Below are 18,279 nucleotides of genomic sequence, written 5' to 3' on the forward strand. Positions count from 1 at the left end.
CAAATCAAGGATCTGAAAATATATATCCTAGCGACCACAAACTGTTCTAAATAAAGATCATTAGTACATGCTCTTATATACAAATTATATAAATGTTATGTTCACTTCTCCATAGCTTACTAAATAATTATTTGTATTTATTTTTCCTCAGAATATTTAAGTAGACTAGTAAAAATGCAGTGTGCTTCGCGGATCTAAGTGATTTTGTTTAACCTGGCGCATTTCTACCTGATGCGTTTGAACCCTGGGGTATTTCACCACCAATAATAGTTTAAACCCCGGGTTTATTCACCCCTTTTGTGTAAAATGCGGTTATGGTAGAGAACTTCATAAGCGGAGCTAATTTTTTCTGTAGGGGGGTCCTAGGTCAATTTTGAATAATTTTCTATGTATATTTAATAAGCTCCAATTTTCCCGAGGAGGGGGTCCAGATCCCCTGACCCCCTCCTTTCTAGATCCGCACATGAAGATTAGTATCTATAGTAAATAATCTAAATATAAATAATCAGTCCGATTTCAACAATAAATATAAGCATTGCTTATCGTTTTTGGCAGTTGATTTTTAATCAACTCTCCTATGCAGTCACTCTGGCAAACCGAAACTGAAACAGTGTTTGAACCTAAGCACAAATCATCACCGCTGACAAGATTTAGTTCTTGAAAATAATCCATAAATTCAATGTGATGTATCTTAAGCATTGTGTTTTAAGAAATTTATTTATGAACACCTTGAAAATAGTCAGAAGTTAAATAGTACGAACAATTTAGATATCTTTTGCAGTCGTATGCATTCATACGCCAGAGTTCAATATAGTCTCCTTCAACCATCGGCTGTCCTCGTAAATCTCCGACAAGCAGAGAGTCATTCTATATTTAGAGGTCGCATCATCAAGCTATCGCGTGACCTAGTGTACACATTCTCATGCTTGTGGGAGAGCTGATCAACTGGATGAACGAGACTAGAGTTTAGTATTGCTTGGATCCAAACAATTTTTGGAATATTTCGATTACTTATACATAGTTTGATGGAATCAATTTTATCTTTAATTATTACACAACACAATTCATACAGGGTTTCTTGAAATCGATCTTGTCGTATAAGTCCAAGAATCCATATCATAAAAATAGGCATAAGTCAAACACAGCTTATAAACATTTTGTCAAGCAAAGTAACATATCGTTGATTTTAAAATGAATAATAATCGATATAATCAACTTCCGTCAGTACTTGAGTAAAAAAAAAGTATAAATACCTAAGAAATAGTCAGATTTTAAATAGTACGAACAACTTAGAAGTTTTTTTGCAGTCGTATGTATTCCTACGCCAGAGTTCAATATAGTCTCGTTCAACCATCGGCTGTCTCCGTACATCTCCGACAAACAGAGAGTCAGTCTATATTTAGAGGTCGCATCATCAAGCTATCACGTGACCTTGTATCTCTTACTTGTCGGAGACTAACGGAGACAGCCGAGCATCTGGTTGAACGAGACTATAGTTCATTATTGGTTGGATCCATACACTTTCTGAAATATTTGGAATACCGATACATAGTTTGATGAAATCAATTTCTTTTTTTAAATATTACACAACATGATTCATAAGAGGTTTTTTCGAAATTCTTGACGGAAAAGTCCGAGGATCCATATTATAAAAATGTGCGTTATTCAAATAGATATTTTAAACTACTTGCCAAGCAAAATAACATATCGTTGATTTTAAGATAAATAATAATCGATAAAATCAACTCCCGTCAGTACTCCAGTACTTTGATTATGTATGTATACAGGCATATACTAGTACTATGATTATAAACTAATCATTGAGATATTATTACATCATACGGAATTATTAAATAATACAATTTGTTTTCCTTTTTTGAGTAAACAACTTATTAATGAGTCATACTTTTGGCATTGTTTTCAATATAGAAGGATACATACTCTCTACAACTAAAGGTAAGGGTGATAGGGTGCCAATTTGTTCACATTGCCGATTTCTTGTATAGAAAACAGTAAAACTTTTTTAAGAAATTTGATTGTACATGAATTTTTCAAAATTAATTGTTGTATTTTGTTATAATTCATTCATTGATATATCAACAAGAAAGAATAAAAGGTATAGACAGGCATATGTATCACAGCCAAGTTAAGTTTCCTTACCCCCCCCCCCCTCCGCACCAAAATTGACAATAATTACATATAAATCATACAAATGTTTACTTTGTATGTAAGTAACTCTCTAAAGATGTAAATAAGCATTGCAAAGATGTGTGTACTTAATATACTACTACATTACACATAGCCAGATAAAATGTAATCAGGGTGGAGCTACAAGGGGCGAGTTGGTGCAAAGAACTAGGTACAGTTTCAATCATAGTTTGCCCTGTTTTAGAGTGATTTTAAAGATATCACAAGAAATTGAAATGTAACGTTTATTTACAAAAGAATACCCATAGATTAAGAATCTATATTTAGTTACCCGATTAGACTTCCTTAACTTTAATTGTGACGTCACAAACAGTGCATTTTCACGTAATTTTCATTAAACTGAGCAGAAGACACCGATTTCTTAGTAGTTTTTTAATAGAAAAAATATGTCCGCAGCTGTCGCCCACAATGAAACTCGCATTATAACTTTATCATGTGATATCACATAAAATATATTGATTTCATTGTAGGCGACGACTACGGACACATTTTCCTCTTCAAAAAACTATGAGAGAATGTGCCATTTTTCATCATTTTTACCAAATCTTAGAGTATGCCAAAATTTTTAAGTCATAACTATTTATTGAAACAAGATAAAAGTGTTTAACTTGGTACTTTATATACACACATGTCCAAAATGGTACACCTGTATTTTTATAAGATTTAAACAACTTTTGAATTTTAGAGCAAATATTGAAAGAAACTGCACCTTCTTCTTTACCAATTTATCGCCATACACACAGAACGCCAAATAAAGTAACTGTGAGTGGTGTGGGGAATGCATAAAAGATGGCGTCAAATTATCTCAAATAATCAGTGCAAAAACCGAAAATAGGCTGTTATTTGTTACGTATCCTGCAAATACATTGATAAAAAATGTTATCGTCACAAAACATAGGCAATTAAGTTAATGTGTACATATGGTCAACGTACATGTTATTCTAATATACAAGGAGGCGGCCGTATCAGGCGGGGATCCAGAAAAATAAATTCCAAAAATGATCGGTTGAATTATATTAAATGCTTTGAAAATTGTTTTAAACTATCGCACGGGTCAAAATGCATGATAGAAGCTATGTACAGTGTAATTGGAAACTTTCATTTTATATCAATATTTAGTATTACCTATTATAACAAATAAGAGTATAGCACAGCTGCCACAAGCAATACATGTCCTTTACAGGCACCAATCCCCTCCCCATGAAAAAATGAAATAATTGTCGTTTTAAAGAGAAAGAGAGAGCCGATGTAAATCACAGGTGCGCTAACACCGTTAAAATTAAAGCTTGCTAGTTGGTCTGCCCTTCCCCAACTACCTCCTCTTTTTTCTTTTTTAAGAGGCTTTATTATTGTCTATATATGCTTGAATCAAATCAAATCAATTTCAAATTCTGAATCAAAATTGAATTTGACACTACAAAACTCTCTCTCTCTCTCTATCTCTCTCTCTCTCTCTCTCATTACCTAGCATTTCCTTTTCCGTGAGGGGGTTTGGGGTATTTGTGATGTCTTACATTAGCTAGCTAAAACCACACTGAGTTTTCATTATTTAGATTAAACAGGTCTTTTTTTGCCAGCCGATGTTTACACAGTTGGGGCGAATACACTACGGGTTAAAATGGATCACAAACAGGACAAACAAAATCACATAGATTCGCAAAGCCCACAGTGTTATCACTAATTTAATTGTTTATACTGTGTGGGGTTAATTTATCCATGTTAATTTAACCGTTTTATAACCACTATATAAGAGCTATTAAGACAGTTATTTGTTGGAAAGAGCATGTACGAATGATCTTTATTTAGAACAGTCTGATGTTGCTAGGATACAGTTTTAAGTTCCATGATTTGATTGGTTAATTTAGATATTGAATCTCAAATTTCGAATCTTGAACCTCGTATGTCGAATCTCGTATTTTGATTCTCAAATCTCGAATGATCCTTCTCCGCTTTCGTAAAAGACCCCTTATTTCCATAAGAAGCACCTCTCGGAATATGCTGTCATCTATATCCTTACTGAAACATGTATGAATATCAGCATTATATGCATACTGGCGCTTTACTCTGTCAATAGTTTCCTTAACCTTATCAATGAAAACATGTCAGTCAGTAAATGAACTTTCTGATTCGGATAGGAGCATAAAAAGGTGAGACAACACACGTATGGCATTTTATTTAATGATTAGTAAATAACCAACACAAGGGGATAATATATATATATATATCAACTTTCATAACGACAAAAATCTTTACACTTCAGGTAATTATCGCCCCTGTTACATGTAATGCTAAAAATGATATGAGATTTTAATGCATTAATACATAAAAATGTTGGCGTCATATAAAACGATAAATATCTGACAGAAATATAAGGTTGCATGCAAGGGATGGGGGGACAAACGCTGGTGTGCAAGCGGGTCTCGAGGTGCGATACGCATGCCTTTAAGTATCATTAATAAAACTTTGTGTTTATGCCAACCGTTTCAGCGATAAGTTTTGCTAGGAAGTCACTTGTCACATTTCCTAGTTTTTGGTGACCCTTGAAATGCTACGGTAGCTGAGTGACAGTGGCGAAAGGCGAGTCCTTAGCCTCTTTAAAAAACTGAAACATGTGGCTAAGGGAAGGAACAACCAAACAGAAAACCACCGGTCCTCCGGTTGCAGGGGGGTTTGACATGGGGTAAGCATATCCACCTCATAAAAACAGCACCCACAACATGTAAAAAGTCAGCACCTACAAAAACAGATGCCGCACTATGTGCAGAAATGCATAAACAGAATGAACAGATGAATAGGGGGAATGGGGGTTGGTAATTCTGACGAGAAAATTCTAATCGTTTACACTTTCTACTAAAGTCCGCTAAAGTGACGCTGAAACTTGTCACGTGTACTGACCCAAAAATGTCATTGTACAAAAAGCATTAGGAGTAACACCTTATGTGGAACCCCTAAAGGCACTTTACATACTAATACATTATATGAAAAGAAATATCATAAAGTTTACATTAATTTTATAATTTAACAATGGTTCTGTAATCAAGAAAGTACGTAATTATCATAATTGGAGATTATCAAAGACAATCGTATAAAGAACATTTTTGAGTAAGAACCCTATCAGTAACGATTTGACAAAGAATTCGGAGGAAAATAAGTTTTGGAATATGCTATATATAAAGCGCTCAGCGTAAACGCTAAAAGCTTAATTTTTATTTACAAAATTCTAATTTGAAAATCATTTTTTTTCATGTAGAATATTCATAGATTCTCAGGTTCAAAGTATTCGGGTTGACATGAAAAGTCTCAATGGTTTGCTGGCGCAATACAATAACAAATTACAAATACGTTTTTTCTGTTTATACTGCTATAGTTACATTTCGCCCTAAAATGTAAAATTCACATCATATATGGGGGGGGGGGGGGGTTAATACTCGTAACGAAATTTAATGGGGGAAACGTTGAATCTTGATTAGTAAAGTGCCCACTTAACAAGAAGTGAACCAATTAGTTTATAAGCAGACTTGATGATTAAACACTTAAAACCAATTATCAGTTTGCTTTTCAATCACCCAATTAACTAATTTGAATTAATACGATTTATATAATATAAACGTTTATGATATTTAAGAGCATTGCAATATGAATAAAATATAGGCACTTTTAAACCTCATGTGTTTGATATTTAAAATCAATTGTCTATATTCTAAACGTCTAATATTGTATTAGTAAAAAGTTTACCCATGTATAGATATATGTTTATGTAATAAGTATGCCCCCTTCTAAGAAACAAAAGCATATTGCTTTACTGCTGTATGTCTGTGGGTCGGTCGGTCAACCAACAGTTTTCCTTCATTTCCTTCGCAGAGGTTCAATAGAGAAATTTAATACACAGATTTTCAGAGCTTCTAGCTGAATTTGGATTTTTGGTATGATTCAGCAATTTTCGACCGACTTATGTCCCGTGGACTTGAAAAAATTCCAATTATTTGCAGTTTTCATATATTTCCATCCAAAGATTGAACTTAATGAAATTTAACTAAAATGTTATGCAGATTTATCATAACAACACATGAAAACCTTATTCTAAAACCTTTTGGCTTAGACATGTCATACTTGATAGGTTGATGTATCTCGGATAGTACCGCCCGATCCGGTCAATGACCATCATTGATTTTAAGTTGAAAAGATCGATTTCATTTTCATGTATACTGTCCTCATTGTATACTGTCCAAAATAAATGTTTATTACCCTTAGGCAATAATTCATTTTCAAGAGAGGGGACATAAGTGTTTTACAATTTTTTTTTTTTTTGTTATTTAAAATTTTAAAGTGGCTAACTACACATTGAAATAGATTCTCAAATCACTATAATTTGACTTCATTGTGTAAGAAAGAACGATGCATATGAAGTAAATCGGTCAAATATTCGAAAGTATGCATGTCTGGATTTTAAAAAAATATATGATTAAATTCAACATATTGAGTATATACAATACATATGTGTAAATGTCTCAGTACTTACACCAACGACAGAGTATATATTGTCTTTGTAGTCAGATATAAAAAAAAAACATGTTAAAGCTTAATAATATAACATGTAATTTTACTTCAGTTTGTGAACAAAATGGCACATCTCGAGTTAAAGGATATATATCCGTAATTTTAAAGAAATACTTATAATAACTAAAGAATTACTCTAACTTAAATGCAAACTATTTCAATTTCAAACATCTTGGGCATGACAAAATTAACGTCGTCTTTCATTTTTGCGTTTTCATAAAAAGAGATTCATAAAAATGCAAACACATAATATAGTTGCTTAACCCGTATAACTTTCCGTTTGTTGTACCAGATATAGTGTTTGCTGCTCTGTTGTGAATTTTTAAATGTCTACGTTCAAAGATACGATATGTACTTGTAAGCACAGAAAAAGAACCCTATTTTAGACAGTTCTGTAAATGTTGGAAGCGGCAATGGGCTGAAGTTGCTAATGAGATATTTAATATTTATGTTTAATTTAAAATGTAACATTCTGTTTCATTTAACAATATTCATAAATATCTGATACACTATGTTGCATGTATGTGCGGTATATTAGCAATATAGTTCAGATAAATAAATTCAATAGTAATCGGGATTTTTTTTTATAAATTAAAAATTACTATGATATCGACAATTTAATAAACTCAGAGTTCCCGAAGTTAAAAGGCTTAATATTCCCAACTGAAAAAAATGTGTGTAAAATTTTCAAATGTTACCAGTAAACAGACAGTCATCTGTTTCTTAAATCACAAATTAAATTCATCCTTTATTGAAATATCATCACCACCACCTGCAGTTAGTTTTGTCTTCCATTTATGAATAACAGTTGGGACAACCTTTCTCTCAATTTTCTATTGTTCGTATATATATATATATATATATATATATATATATATATATATATATATATATATATATATATATATATATATATATATATATATATATATATATATATATATATATTCAAAGCAAAGGAACACGGTCCTCTAAAAGATATAGAGGTTGGATCAGGTGCCTAGGAGGAATCAGCATCCTCTGATGACCGGTCACACCTGCCACACTCTTTGTCGAAATCCGGAAAAAACTTGGAAAAGTCCGTAGTCAAATAGGCGACTAATTTATGTTTAACAATTAGTATGAAAAACTTCAGTCAGCATGCGACCCAGTGGAAGATTGTATTTGCTTACAAGGTCATTGTATCGACCATAGAGCTTACAAAAAGATGATTTCAAACGTGAGTGTTGATAGTCATGTTTTATCAACTTGTTCGTCTCTAGCTTGCCTCGCCCTAGAAACTACATGTATTCATGCCAAGAGCACGCCCTTGTGTATCGAATTATTTGAGAGACAAAAACACCATATGCAGCTAATAAAGGTATATTGCTACGTAAGTAAGGAAGTTGAAAAGTAAGGAAAATTGAAGTCATCAGGTTATCATCAATATCCATTTCCAGTAAAATGTCCAGATATGAAACAGATGACGCAGACTCTGTGATAGCTTTTATTTCAAGTTCATTGAGATATATAAAAAAAAAATAAAAAAAAAGCAAAACAAAAAAAATTTAAAAAATCAAAAAATAGCCTAATTACAGTATATAATGCCGTCTCATTAACGATTATTCTCTCTCTCTAACCTTTATTTTGGGTAGCATTCTGGCCGCGATATCGTATAAGAAAAAACAAACCAGATGAACGCAGTTCACCATACCCGTTTACGCTCTAAGGAAAGCGAAAACTCTATCCGCGATTCGAAAATCGTCGCGAAGAAAGCGGAAATCGGATACACGCGGAAAATATATGATATACGGTATATCCAATAATTCGTATAAAGAGAAGCAACATTTTATTTGTTCTTGGTTGTTTTGTAATTGGTTTATGTGTTCCTAAACATGCCCCTAAAATAAACTTTTATATTATGATTATGATATATAATTTTGTGCTAGTTATTAATAATTATCTTATTTTAAAGTTGGACATATTCCTATCTTTAAAACGTCAAAACATTGTAAACAAAATATTGCAATAAAGATACTTATCTATAATTTTTACGCATCTGTAACAGTCATTCAACTAATAATTCGGAATCACTTACCCGTTGTGACAGCTGTGAGTGTTGTGAGATATATACAGCCTGTAGAAACATCACATGTATCATTGCTGCAATGACACCGTTCCTGACATTTATCTCCGTAGAACGGAAAAGGGCATTTGTCGGAACAATTGAGTCCAATGTATCCAGGCATACATTCTTAAATTTTAAATACAAAGTAATAAATAAATCAAACTTGTTGATAACAACTGCAATTTATATATTCGTTTAAAAATGATTTCTGATATATTTTAAAGTTTAAATAAAATAACTTACTCTCGCATATGTTGTTCTTGGGATTCCTAAAGTAACCTATACAACACCCATTGATAGTGCTAAACTCAAAGAGAAAGAGAAATAGAGAAATAAAAAAGAAGTGTAAAAAAGCACCTCGCCATTATCTATAGAAAAAAATAATAAAAAGCTATTGGCTTACTCATTGCATATTGACTGCGATACAACGACAATGTTGAATTTGGAAAAAATAAATGATAATATCATCCAGCTACATGTGCATCTTGATTGGAAATACAAATCACTGACAAAAAACAACATCGTTTGCGTTTTCCTCGAATGCAATGTATTAATGAATACAGTCAGTTTGGAAAACCAGGAGTGTAATGAATGTGGTACTGAAGGTAAAACTTCCCTCTTCCTTTGTTGCCGATTTGAAAGAAAGAATAGTATTCGTCAAAACGGATGTTTTTTACTTTTCAGTTTTGTATGAATTAGTCAAATCCAATAAAAGGGGTTTGCGTCGGCATCTGGTTAAATAGTAATAGTTTCAAGAAACGGAGATGTGTCTTTATCTTTTGCCAATCAACAAATGTTATGAATCGATAAAAAATCACAAAATAAAGACATATTATGAATTTTATTGTAGCTATGTCTGCTAAAATTAAACAAAAATTACATTACAATTGTTGTTCTCTGCTTATTACATGCATAAACAATAACAGGAAAAATACACTTTATATGACCTCATAATTCTAACTTGAATTTTTCACAGGATGAATAACCATCTTTAAGTCCTCCTTAAAGATAGCTTAAAGGTGTTTAAAGGTAGCTTAAAGACGATCTTTAAGCCACCTTTAAGCTATATGTGTTGCTTAAAGGTGGCTTAAAGAAAGCGTAAAGATGGCTTAAAGGCAGCTTAAAGACTATCTTTAAGCCACCTTTAAGCCACCTTTCAGGACAACTTATAGGTCCTTAATGTCCAAACTTCTTTAAGCCACCTTTAAGCTACCTTTTAGCCACCTTTAAGCCATTAAAAAAAATAATTCAATATTGTGCTTAATTTTCAACAACATGTATTAACTTTATGAAAGAAAAGGTATTAAAACGGTTTTTGTTCTAGAAAGAAAAGTGAAAAAAAAACCAAAAACAAAAAACCGGCCACCGAGAATTGAACCTGGGACCCTTAGTTTACTAGCATCACCACACTTCCTCTGCGCCACGACAACTTACTTATATATGAGCGTTTTTATATCCTATATATCAGTGGATATTGAATCACTGTATTAAATGTGTTTACTTGAAAAGATTTTGACAAACCATTCAGTTTGTATCAATCAATTATATCTAATTTATAAATAACATGCATGCATGTATTTAGAATGAAATACGGAACTTGGTCTTCAGTGAACAAAAATATATTATACCTAAATGGAAACCGTTAGGTTCACTATAGTAGGCTTTCTTAGTTAAACAATTTAAACCGAGTAGATATACGTTCATCTAATTTATAGCTATAAAAATGTAAGAAAGAAAATGAAATCATTTCTTTTATTAAATGCATTGATACTATTAGGGTATTTGTTCAATTTCCCGCAATTTCCCGGTTTTCATGATCGCGGCGCCGTTCCAATATGTTTAAATATTTACATGTAATTGTATGTACATGATTTTTAAACTATCAATTCTATAACAAACAAAATTACCAATTACCGGTGACGTATTTACTGCATGTGGCAATTGCAAATGACTTGTACATACAATTGTATGATGTGCCAGGCCGGGTATATTTGACATAATTACCCTTATACATATATTAAATAATCAACCCCTATTTATGATCACCGGTACATTAATTAATTAGCCTCAAGATTTTACTCTTACATACATGTATCGTTAATTTGTAGACGTAACATTTTTGAAACCCAGAGCTAGGAAATAATACCTTGAAAATGAATTACAAATTTAAATTAACTTTTATTCACTAGACTTATCGTATACTCGTACATACTAAGATTCAACGCCTTTAGAAACCCTGACGTGCACCTGGGCACACGACACACCTGTTGTGTATATCTTGTATATTCTGTGGGTTTTCTTAAGTTGGACAAACAATAGACTTTAATTAGATATACACAAACATGCACCTGGGCACACGACACAACTGTTGTGTATATCTTGTATATTCTGTGTTAGTTCCAGGGGTTTTCTTAAGTTGGACAAACAGTAGACTCTAACTAGAGCAAAGCTCGTTGCAAAGCAACGAGTGGGTCTTCCGTTAATGTCGGAAGTAAAGCTGGAAGTTCCTGTAAGAAGCAGAGCTCTTAAACCAATAACAAGAGGACCTTAAATAAAAATATGAAAAAATCGAATTATTCCTGGTACGACTTAACAAAAACCGAATAATTTTACGTACGACTTTACAAAAACCTTTCCGATTTCAAGAACGACTTAACAAAAAAAATCCGAATGTGTTACAGTACGACTCAACAATTAATTTTTAGGTACAAGTTAATTTAACCAAGAACTTGATACTAATTTCTTAACCAAAAACGCGGAATCAAAATTTCCGGAAAAATCATTTTTTGAACTCGTATATCTCTGTAATGAATCGTCCGATTTTAAAACGGCTTTCAGTGTTAGATTCAGCTTAATAAGCTCTATAAAACACATATTCATTTTTGATTTGATCAGAAAATTTATTTTTTCGAAAAATTTGATTCCCTTCCGGTTTGGACCGGAAGTGACAGATTTTCATTTCCAGCCTTATTACAGAGGTAAATCGATTAAATCATAACCATTGAAAATTTCAAGCCTTTATCTTAAAGCGTTTTTGAGAAACACCGCGGACAAAATGACTTTTTGAAAATTTTAAAAATGACGTAACGTAAAAACGGAAGTGACGTTTTCAAAGAAACTTCACAAACTTACAGGAATTATAGTTGCACACAACCTCTGAAAATTTCATCAAAATCAGTTGTAAACTTTTTGAGTTATAAAGCCGAAAAGGAGTCAGAAAAAAAAATAAAAAGAATAATAATAATAATAGAAAGAAACAAAAGAATAACAAGAGGGTCTTCCGTTGAAAACGGAAGACCCTAATTAGATATACACAAACGAACAAAACTATGTCTAGACAAACAAAGCAGTAATATCCTGCCCGATATAACAAAGGCAGTTGAGAGTCTTTTCATCTTTAACACGTATCTAGCAGATCTAGAGTTAGAAATAATGAAAATTGGAAAAAAAATACAAACCTTAAACCGATTATCAAATTAAATCATGCATTTTTGGTTCATTATCTTTATTTTGTTTAATAACCGGATGAACTGAGCGAGAGAGAGAGAGAGAGAGAGAGAGAGAGAGAGAGAGAGAGAGAGAGAGAGATTTTTTCACCGATTAATTTATAATAGGAAACAAACCTACTTTAATTAGTTTTATGCACATATTAAGATACAGAGACTGCGCCCATCCCTACAATAATTTTTAAACCCCCAAAAAATTATAAAGAATTTTATAACGGCAATTTGTGTCCATCGGAGCGGTGCTGATGATAGCGATCTGTGTTTAATGGAGCGACGATTAAAACCGCCTGGAACAACCCCCGCTTCCTTGGAAATTATATTATCACTCGGATGACCCCCTCCCATCCTTATAAAAGAGCTTTTGCATTTAATATATGTTTTTATTGTTCAGCTTGATCAATATTGACTTAAAGGCCACTTAAAGATGCTTAAAGGTGGCTTAAAGGTGGCTTAAAGGTAGCTTAAAGAAGTTTGGACATTTAGGACCTATAGGCACTTGCTTAAAGGTGACTTAAAGGCGGCTTAAAGGTTGTATAGCCTTTAAGCTCCTTTAAGTCACCTTTAAGCCACCTTTTAGGACTTGCTTAAAGATGGTTTTTCGCCCTGTGTTTAAAGAGGTACATTGTACATTGTAGTTCCGTTTACACTGATGTTTTATTTCCTGGTATGTCTATGCAAACACACATACTATTTTCTTATTGTTATAATTCAAAAAAGAAGCTTTAAAAGACAAAGAGTATTTATGGAACATATTAGGCTTTTTGTTGATCATTGTGAAAAAGATTACTTCTTAATAATCTGTTTTAAAATTGCAGAAAAAATTACCTTTAAACGAAAAATTAGGTTACAATCTATTATCAGAAAGTATGTGTAAACCTGCCGGAATGACATGTAAGACGTCAGTACCGACCAGAACAAACCAATCACTATGGTAAGCCCCGACTAAACCCCAGATTTACATTTTTGGATTAACTTGGAGTTTATTCTGTGTCCGTGTTTTGAAAATTTTCGTCTACTCGGGATTCACTCTGGGTCTGCTTTTTGAAAATTTGCTTCTACTCGGGGTTCACTCAGGTTTTGCTTTTTGAAAATGTGTGTCTACTTGTAGTTTACTCTGGGTCTGTGTTTTGAACATTTGCATGTACTCGGGGTATACTCTGGGTTTATTTGGAGTTTGCTTTTGGGGTCTACTTTAAACACAGAAATTTGAACAAGACCCGCCCTATGTTTTACCATCATATTACCTGTTATTCTTGTCACTTGCATGTTTCGAATGCACACCTAGCGTCTGCTTTCTGGGGTATACTTCTAAATGGTGTTTACTCTCTGTGTCCACTCTGGGTTTACTCTGGGTCCTCTCTAATAAACCCTGAGTAAACCGCAAGTAAACACAAAAGTAAACATAAGGTTTAGTTGGGGTTTACTTTCAGTAAGGTTGGGTCTGATCAATACTGGATGTTTATAGACTATAATTTGTACGTCTAATAGTGCTTTTGTAGTTCGCTATAATTTGTTATGGAATAGAGGTAGCTCATAACTGATATATAAAAGTATAAATCAAAGCACATTGCTTTGACAGGTAGTTATTTTTTTAGTTATTATTAAACAAGATATCATTGTTAACATATGTTTCATGCATAAATTAAAAAAAAAAATTATTTGAATTCAATTACATCGATCAGCTTTGTAAAATTAGTATTATAAGAACATGTACACGTAGTAAAAGACTACAAAAAGTTGATTAAGTTTAACAAGATATAAAAGCAGAACAACTACAACGTAAACAATGATCTTTGGATTCAAAAGGTTGTTCGCGAATTATTTTTGAATAAGAGCGGTGTGACGTTTCTTAATGTTTATTTTGTATTTCATAGGATAACACTCTACAATTCAATCACATGAAAGTATGGAATGGTGACTTAATGGCAGATCTTTGCCATTCAGTCACCTTTTAGTTATCATTTAGTTGAACAAACGAAAGAGTTTTATCATGAGGAGGTTTATACCAGGGTATGCATATCTTGCCGTTTTATTATTGAAAATGCATTGAAATTGTTGTGTATACAATTTTTTTTTTTTCGACATTTGATAAATCAATGAATTTACTTTTAAATCTTGGTCATAATGTCAAAACTATATTAATGGCTACTGTTGGAGAAAACATATATATTGAACTTTAATGTCAAGAATTATGTGCGCTGTATGTTAATTTATACCTTATTCATATTATTTATTTAAATGACTAAACCAATAAAAAGCAATCAAAAATTCTTATCCTTATTCAATTGAAATATTAGGTGTAATGAGGAAATGGCATCGCGCAAAGGTTGAATGTTAATAAAGTTGATGAAGAGTATCCAACTCAGATTTCCGTAATCACTGGGATAGGTTCCTTTAAACATTTATTCAATAGCATCATATATCTCCTTGTTTTGAAAACGAGCGTTTTAAAAAGTTAGACAGACATGTTTTTTCAAAACGTTTATCTTGCATAAATGAAATATTCTCTCTTAGTAATGACTCCAACAGTTTTCTTTGTACAAAGCGCAAGTTTCACTATAAACAAATAAGATAAAACTGTATTTGAAATAATCATAACACTTTACTTATTATATATTTACTTGCAAGAAATTGAAAAATCTAATCAATAAAAAAATCGAGTGTTTATCAATCAAACAGTTATTTTCCATTTCTAATTTATTGCTACAAACACTGTTGTCATCAAGGAATACTATAAAAATAACAAAAAAACGTACATGAATGTAAAAATATGAAAAAAACATACATTTACAATATAGCATTGAATCATAATTTTTTGAAGTATACAGTCTCATAACTGCAGCGGAGTGTGCATACAAATTGAGTAACGCGCGTTAGCGCGTTATGAAAATGTGTATGCAAGCATCGCTGCAGTTATGATACTGTATACTTAAAAAAATCATGATTTAATGCTTATATTTACACTATTTTAACTTCATACCTTGTCAGAAAATATGATTTATACCTTCAGATTCCTATTTTATTCTAAGGGTAAGTTCATATTAATGGAAGAGCCACAGTAACAGCCGCAAGCGTGAACTTTGATTATCGCCTGTGACGATGCAGTTAACAGCGTTAAACGTTTGTGACGTCATAATAAAACTCGTCATTTTAACCTTTAAGTACCCTGTGTGCATTACAGTGTTTGAACTGCTGTAGCTTTCAACACACTTTACAAGCTAAAATATGCGGAATGTAAATATTTTCTTTTGAACTATTGTATTGTGATTTAAACCAAATTTTTGAATAAACTGTTAACTATAATACGTGTGGTGTGTTTAATAATATTCATTTCAGCTATTTGCTAAGGTGGCATAGATCTGCCACCACTTGTAATATAGTTATGTCGACTTTTCAGATCTTGATGTCGACTTGTCAGATAAATATGTTCACTTGTCAGTTCTTTAAGTCGACTTGTCACTTATTCACGTGTTTAAGAATTCAACACTTTAACCTGTCCACGTCCAATTTGTACCATCCATTAGAAATAATATTTTCTGACAAGTCGACATAAGGATCTGACAAGTCAACATAATCGTATTTTAAGTTAATATAACTATTTGACAAGTCGACATAACGTCTGACAAATTAACATCATTATCTGACTAGTCGACTTACAATTAAAATGATAATTTTCTTTTAACTAGTGGCCATATTATATTTCTGTCAGATAATTATGTTAACCTGTCAGATCTTTATGTTGACTTGACAGATAATTATATTAACTTTACAGATCTTTATGTCGACTTGACAAAAAATTATGTTAACTTGTCAGATCTTTATGTCGACTTGTTAGATGATTATTTAGACTTGTCAGATATTTGTGTCGACTTATATGATACTATGATGACAAGTAAATGGCAGTTAGTATCACTAACACTCTTTGACAACAAAATATTGAGTCTCTAGTCGCTAAGGTTATTTTCTGTCAAGTCATCATAAAGATCTGACAAGCTGACATCAATATCTGACAAGTCGATATTATCATATGAGAAGTTAACATAATTATCTGACGAGTGGTGGCAGATCTATGCCACCATACCATTGGCACATCCTTTTTAAAATCAATAACAGTCTCTCAAATGTAATATATTTCTAAAAAATATATTTAACAGTTCAATATTTTTATGTTCATTGGGGTCACATGTTCTGGCAGTCACATCGTACAAGCAGCTGTATTTGTGGTTTTGAAGTCATTTAAAAATTAAATAATGCAAGGGCATAATCATGTCAAAATTCACAACTTGATGTTATATCGTAGATTTTGAAAAATGTTGCAAACTGTTTAAGATAAGATTATTTGTTAGTACAAACAGTAATTTATAAAGCATATGTTGAATAATTTGAAGGTCACAGGGTTAATTTCATTGAAAAAAATAATTAATTTTTAAGATTTTACAAGAATCTTAAAAGTGTTTAAGTTACATAGCATTTTTCAAATTCACATGTAAAAGTTTGTCAGGATCAGGTAAGTGTATGCCCTTGGAATTAAGTGATTTATTTAGGTACTCAGCTTTAAGATATACTATATTTTATACAAAACCGAAGTTGCCTCTTTATACGATGCATGCTTATAACAAAATGAAAAAAAAACGATATAGGTAGCATTCTAGTAATAATAATGTTAAACAAAATATTCATTTATAATATTCCGTTAATCTATGACATTTATTTTTCTTTGCTAACAACTGCATGATAGCCTTCAATGACTTAACATTATGCGTCATTTTGAAGCATATGACGTCATATTTTGTAGTACAGCGAGAACGACATTACGCTTATATTTCATTGTGTACGATCTAACAGACATCAAAATTGTAAGTAATATCAATGTTGTTTTCAATTTAAAGATTAGTATTACTTAATTTTGCTCATTAATAAATCGGTAATCACTTTCAAGGTTTGACAACCTTAACTGTGCTGCATTATCAAATTATATGTACTATAAACAACTTGTTTATGACGCAGATATATTGTTGTAGTTTTTCTGCTAAAGATACATTCTTCTTCTTCTTCTTCTTCTTCTTCTTCTTCTTCTTCTTTAGCTCGGCAGAAAGTTCCACAGTTTGTATTTTTAATTGATGGTGCCATTGTAAATCCGCATATAATTATTCTGTTCGGTCAATGGTTAATGTAGAGCAGAGAATATCAGGAAGTCTTGACTAGGGAAGACTTGGGAAGAATGAAATAAAAGATCTGATGTAAAGTTTACCACAGTGACTATGGAAATGTCTTAGTCTTTTGAATCATAAGAATGATACGAATGGTTTTACTTTATCGTCTATATATTCATCTTTTTAAGCTGAATTAAAAAAACCGTCTTTTAAATGAAACATGAAAACAAGCAAAAGCATGAAACTCGTATGGACAGAATAGCCTATCAAAAACTGTCGTTATGATATTGCGCGTCTGATGATGACGCCTGAACATTGAAGACTCTGACAATTAATATTATCAAGGTAGCTAAACACAGTTTTGTATAAAATCGAGGGGGTTTTTCTCTGGGGAAAAGCATGATGGGTAGGGATTTTCCTGCTATTTTTATGCAGTATACATGAACATTAATTTTTTAAATTCTCAATTGCATAATATAGTGGATTATCTGTCGAATACACGAAAAAAGTATGTAGAAAAATTTTAAAAATTAATTTTGTGAGACTAAAATTAAGGGAGTAACTCCAAAAACATCCGGATTTAACACATGCAGAATTTCATGATTTTTTTAGCGGGTGACATAGCTCTTTAAAAAGCTGGCGAATGTACCCTGAAAATACTATCAAACGATGCCTAAGGACTTGTTCTTGAAAATGCACAGAAATTAAAATTGCTGATTTGGTTGCATTCTGCTTTTAGGGGGAGCCT

At 32.1% G+C, this 18,279-nt stretch overlaps 1 protein-coding gene across 1 annotated transcript in view; it reads right to left on the bottom strand.

The window, feature by feature from the left end:
• LOC128183787 (multiple epidermal growth factor-like domains protein 10) overlaps positions 1-9,394 on the bottom strand; it is a 37,469-nt gene extending 28,075 nt beyond the window's left edge. The window contains exons 1-3 of the mRNA XM_052852941.1: positions 9,276-9,394; positions 9,116-9,174; positions 8,843-8,998 (exon numbers count right to left, since the gene is read on the bottom strand). Of these exons, the coding sequence (XP_052708901.1) occupies positions 8,843-8,998; positions 9,116-9,174; positions 9,276-9,394 (334 nt within the window). The remainder of the gene's footprint in view (positions 1-8,842; positions 8,999-9,115; positions 9,175-9,275) is intronic.
• Between the last annotated feature and the right edge of the window lie 8,885 nt (positions 9,395-18,279).

Source organism: Crassostrea angulata, chromosome 5 (assembly GCF_025612915.1).
Source record: "Crassostrea angulata isolate pt1a10 chromosome 5, ASM2561291v2, whole genome shotgun sequence".
In the NCBI taxonomy this organism is placed as follows: Eukaryota; Metazoa; Mollusca; class Bivalvia; order Ostreida; family Ostreidae; genus Magallana; species Magallana angulata.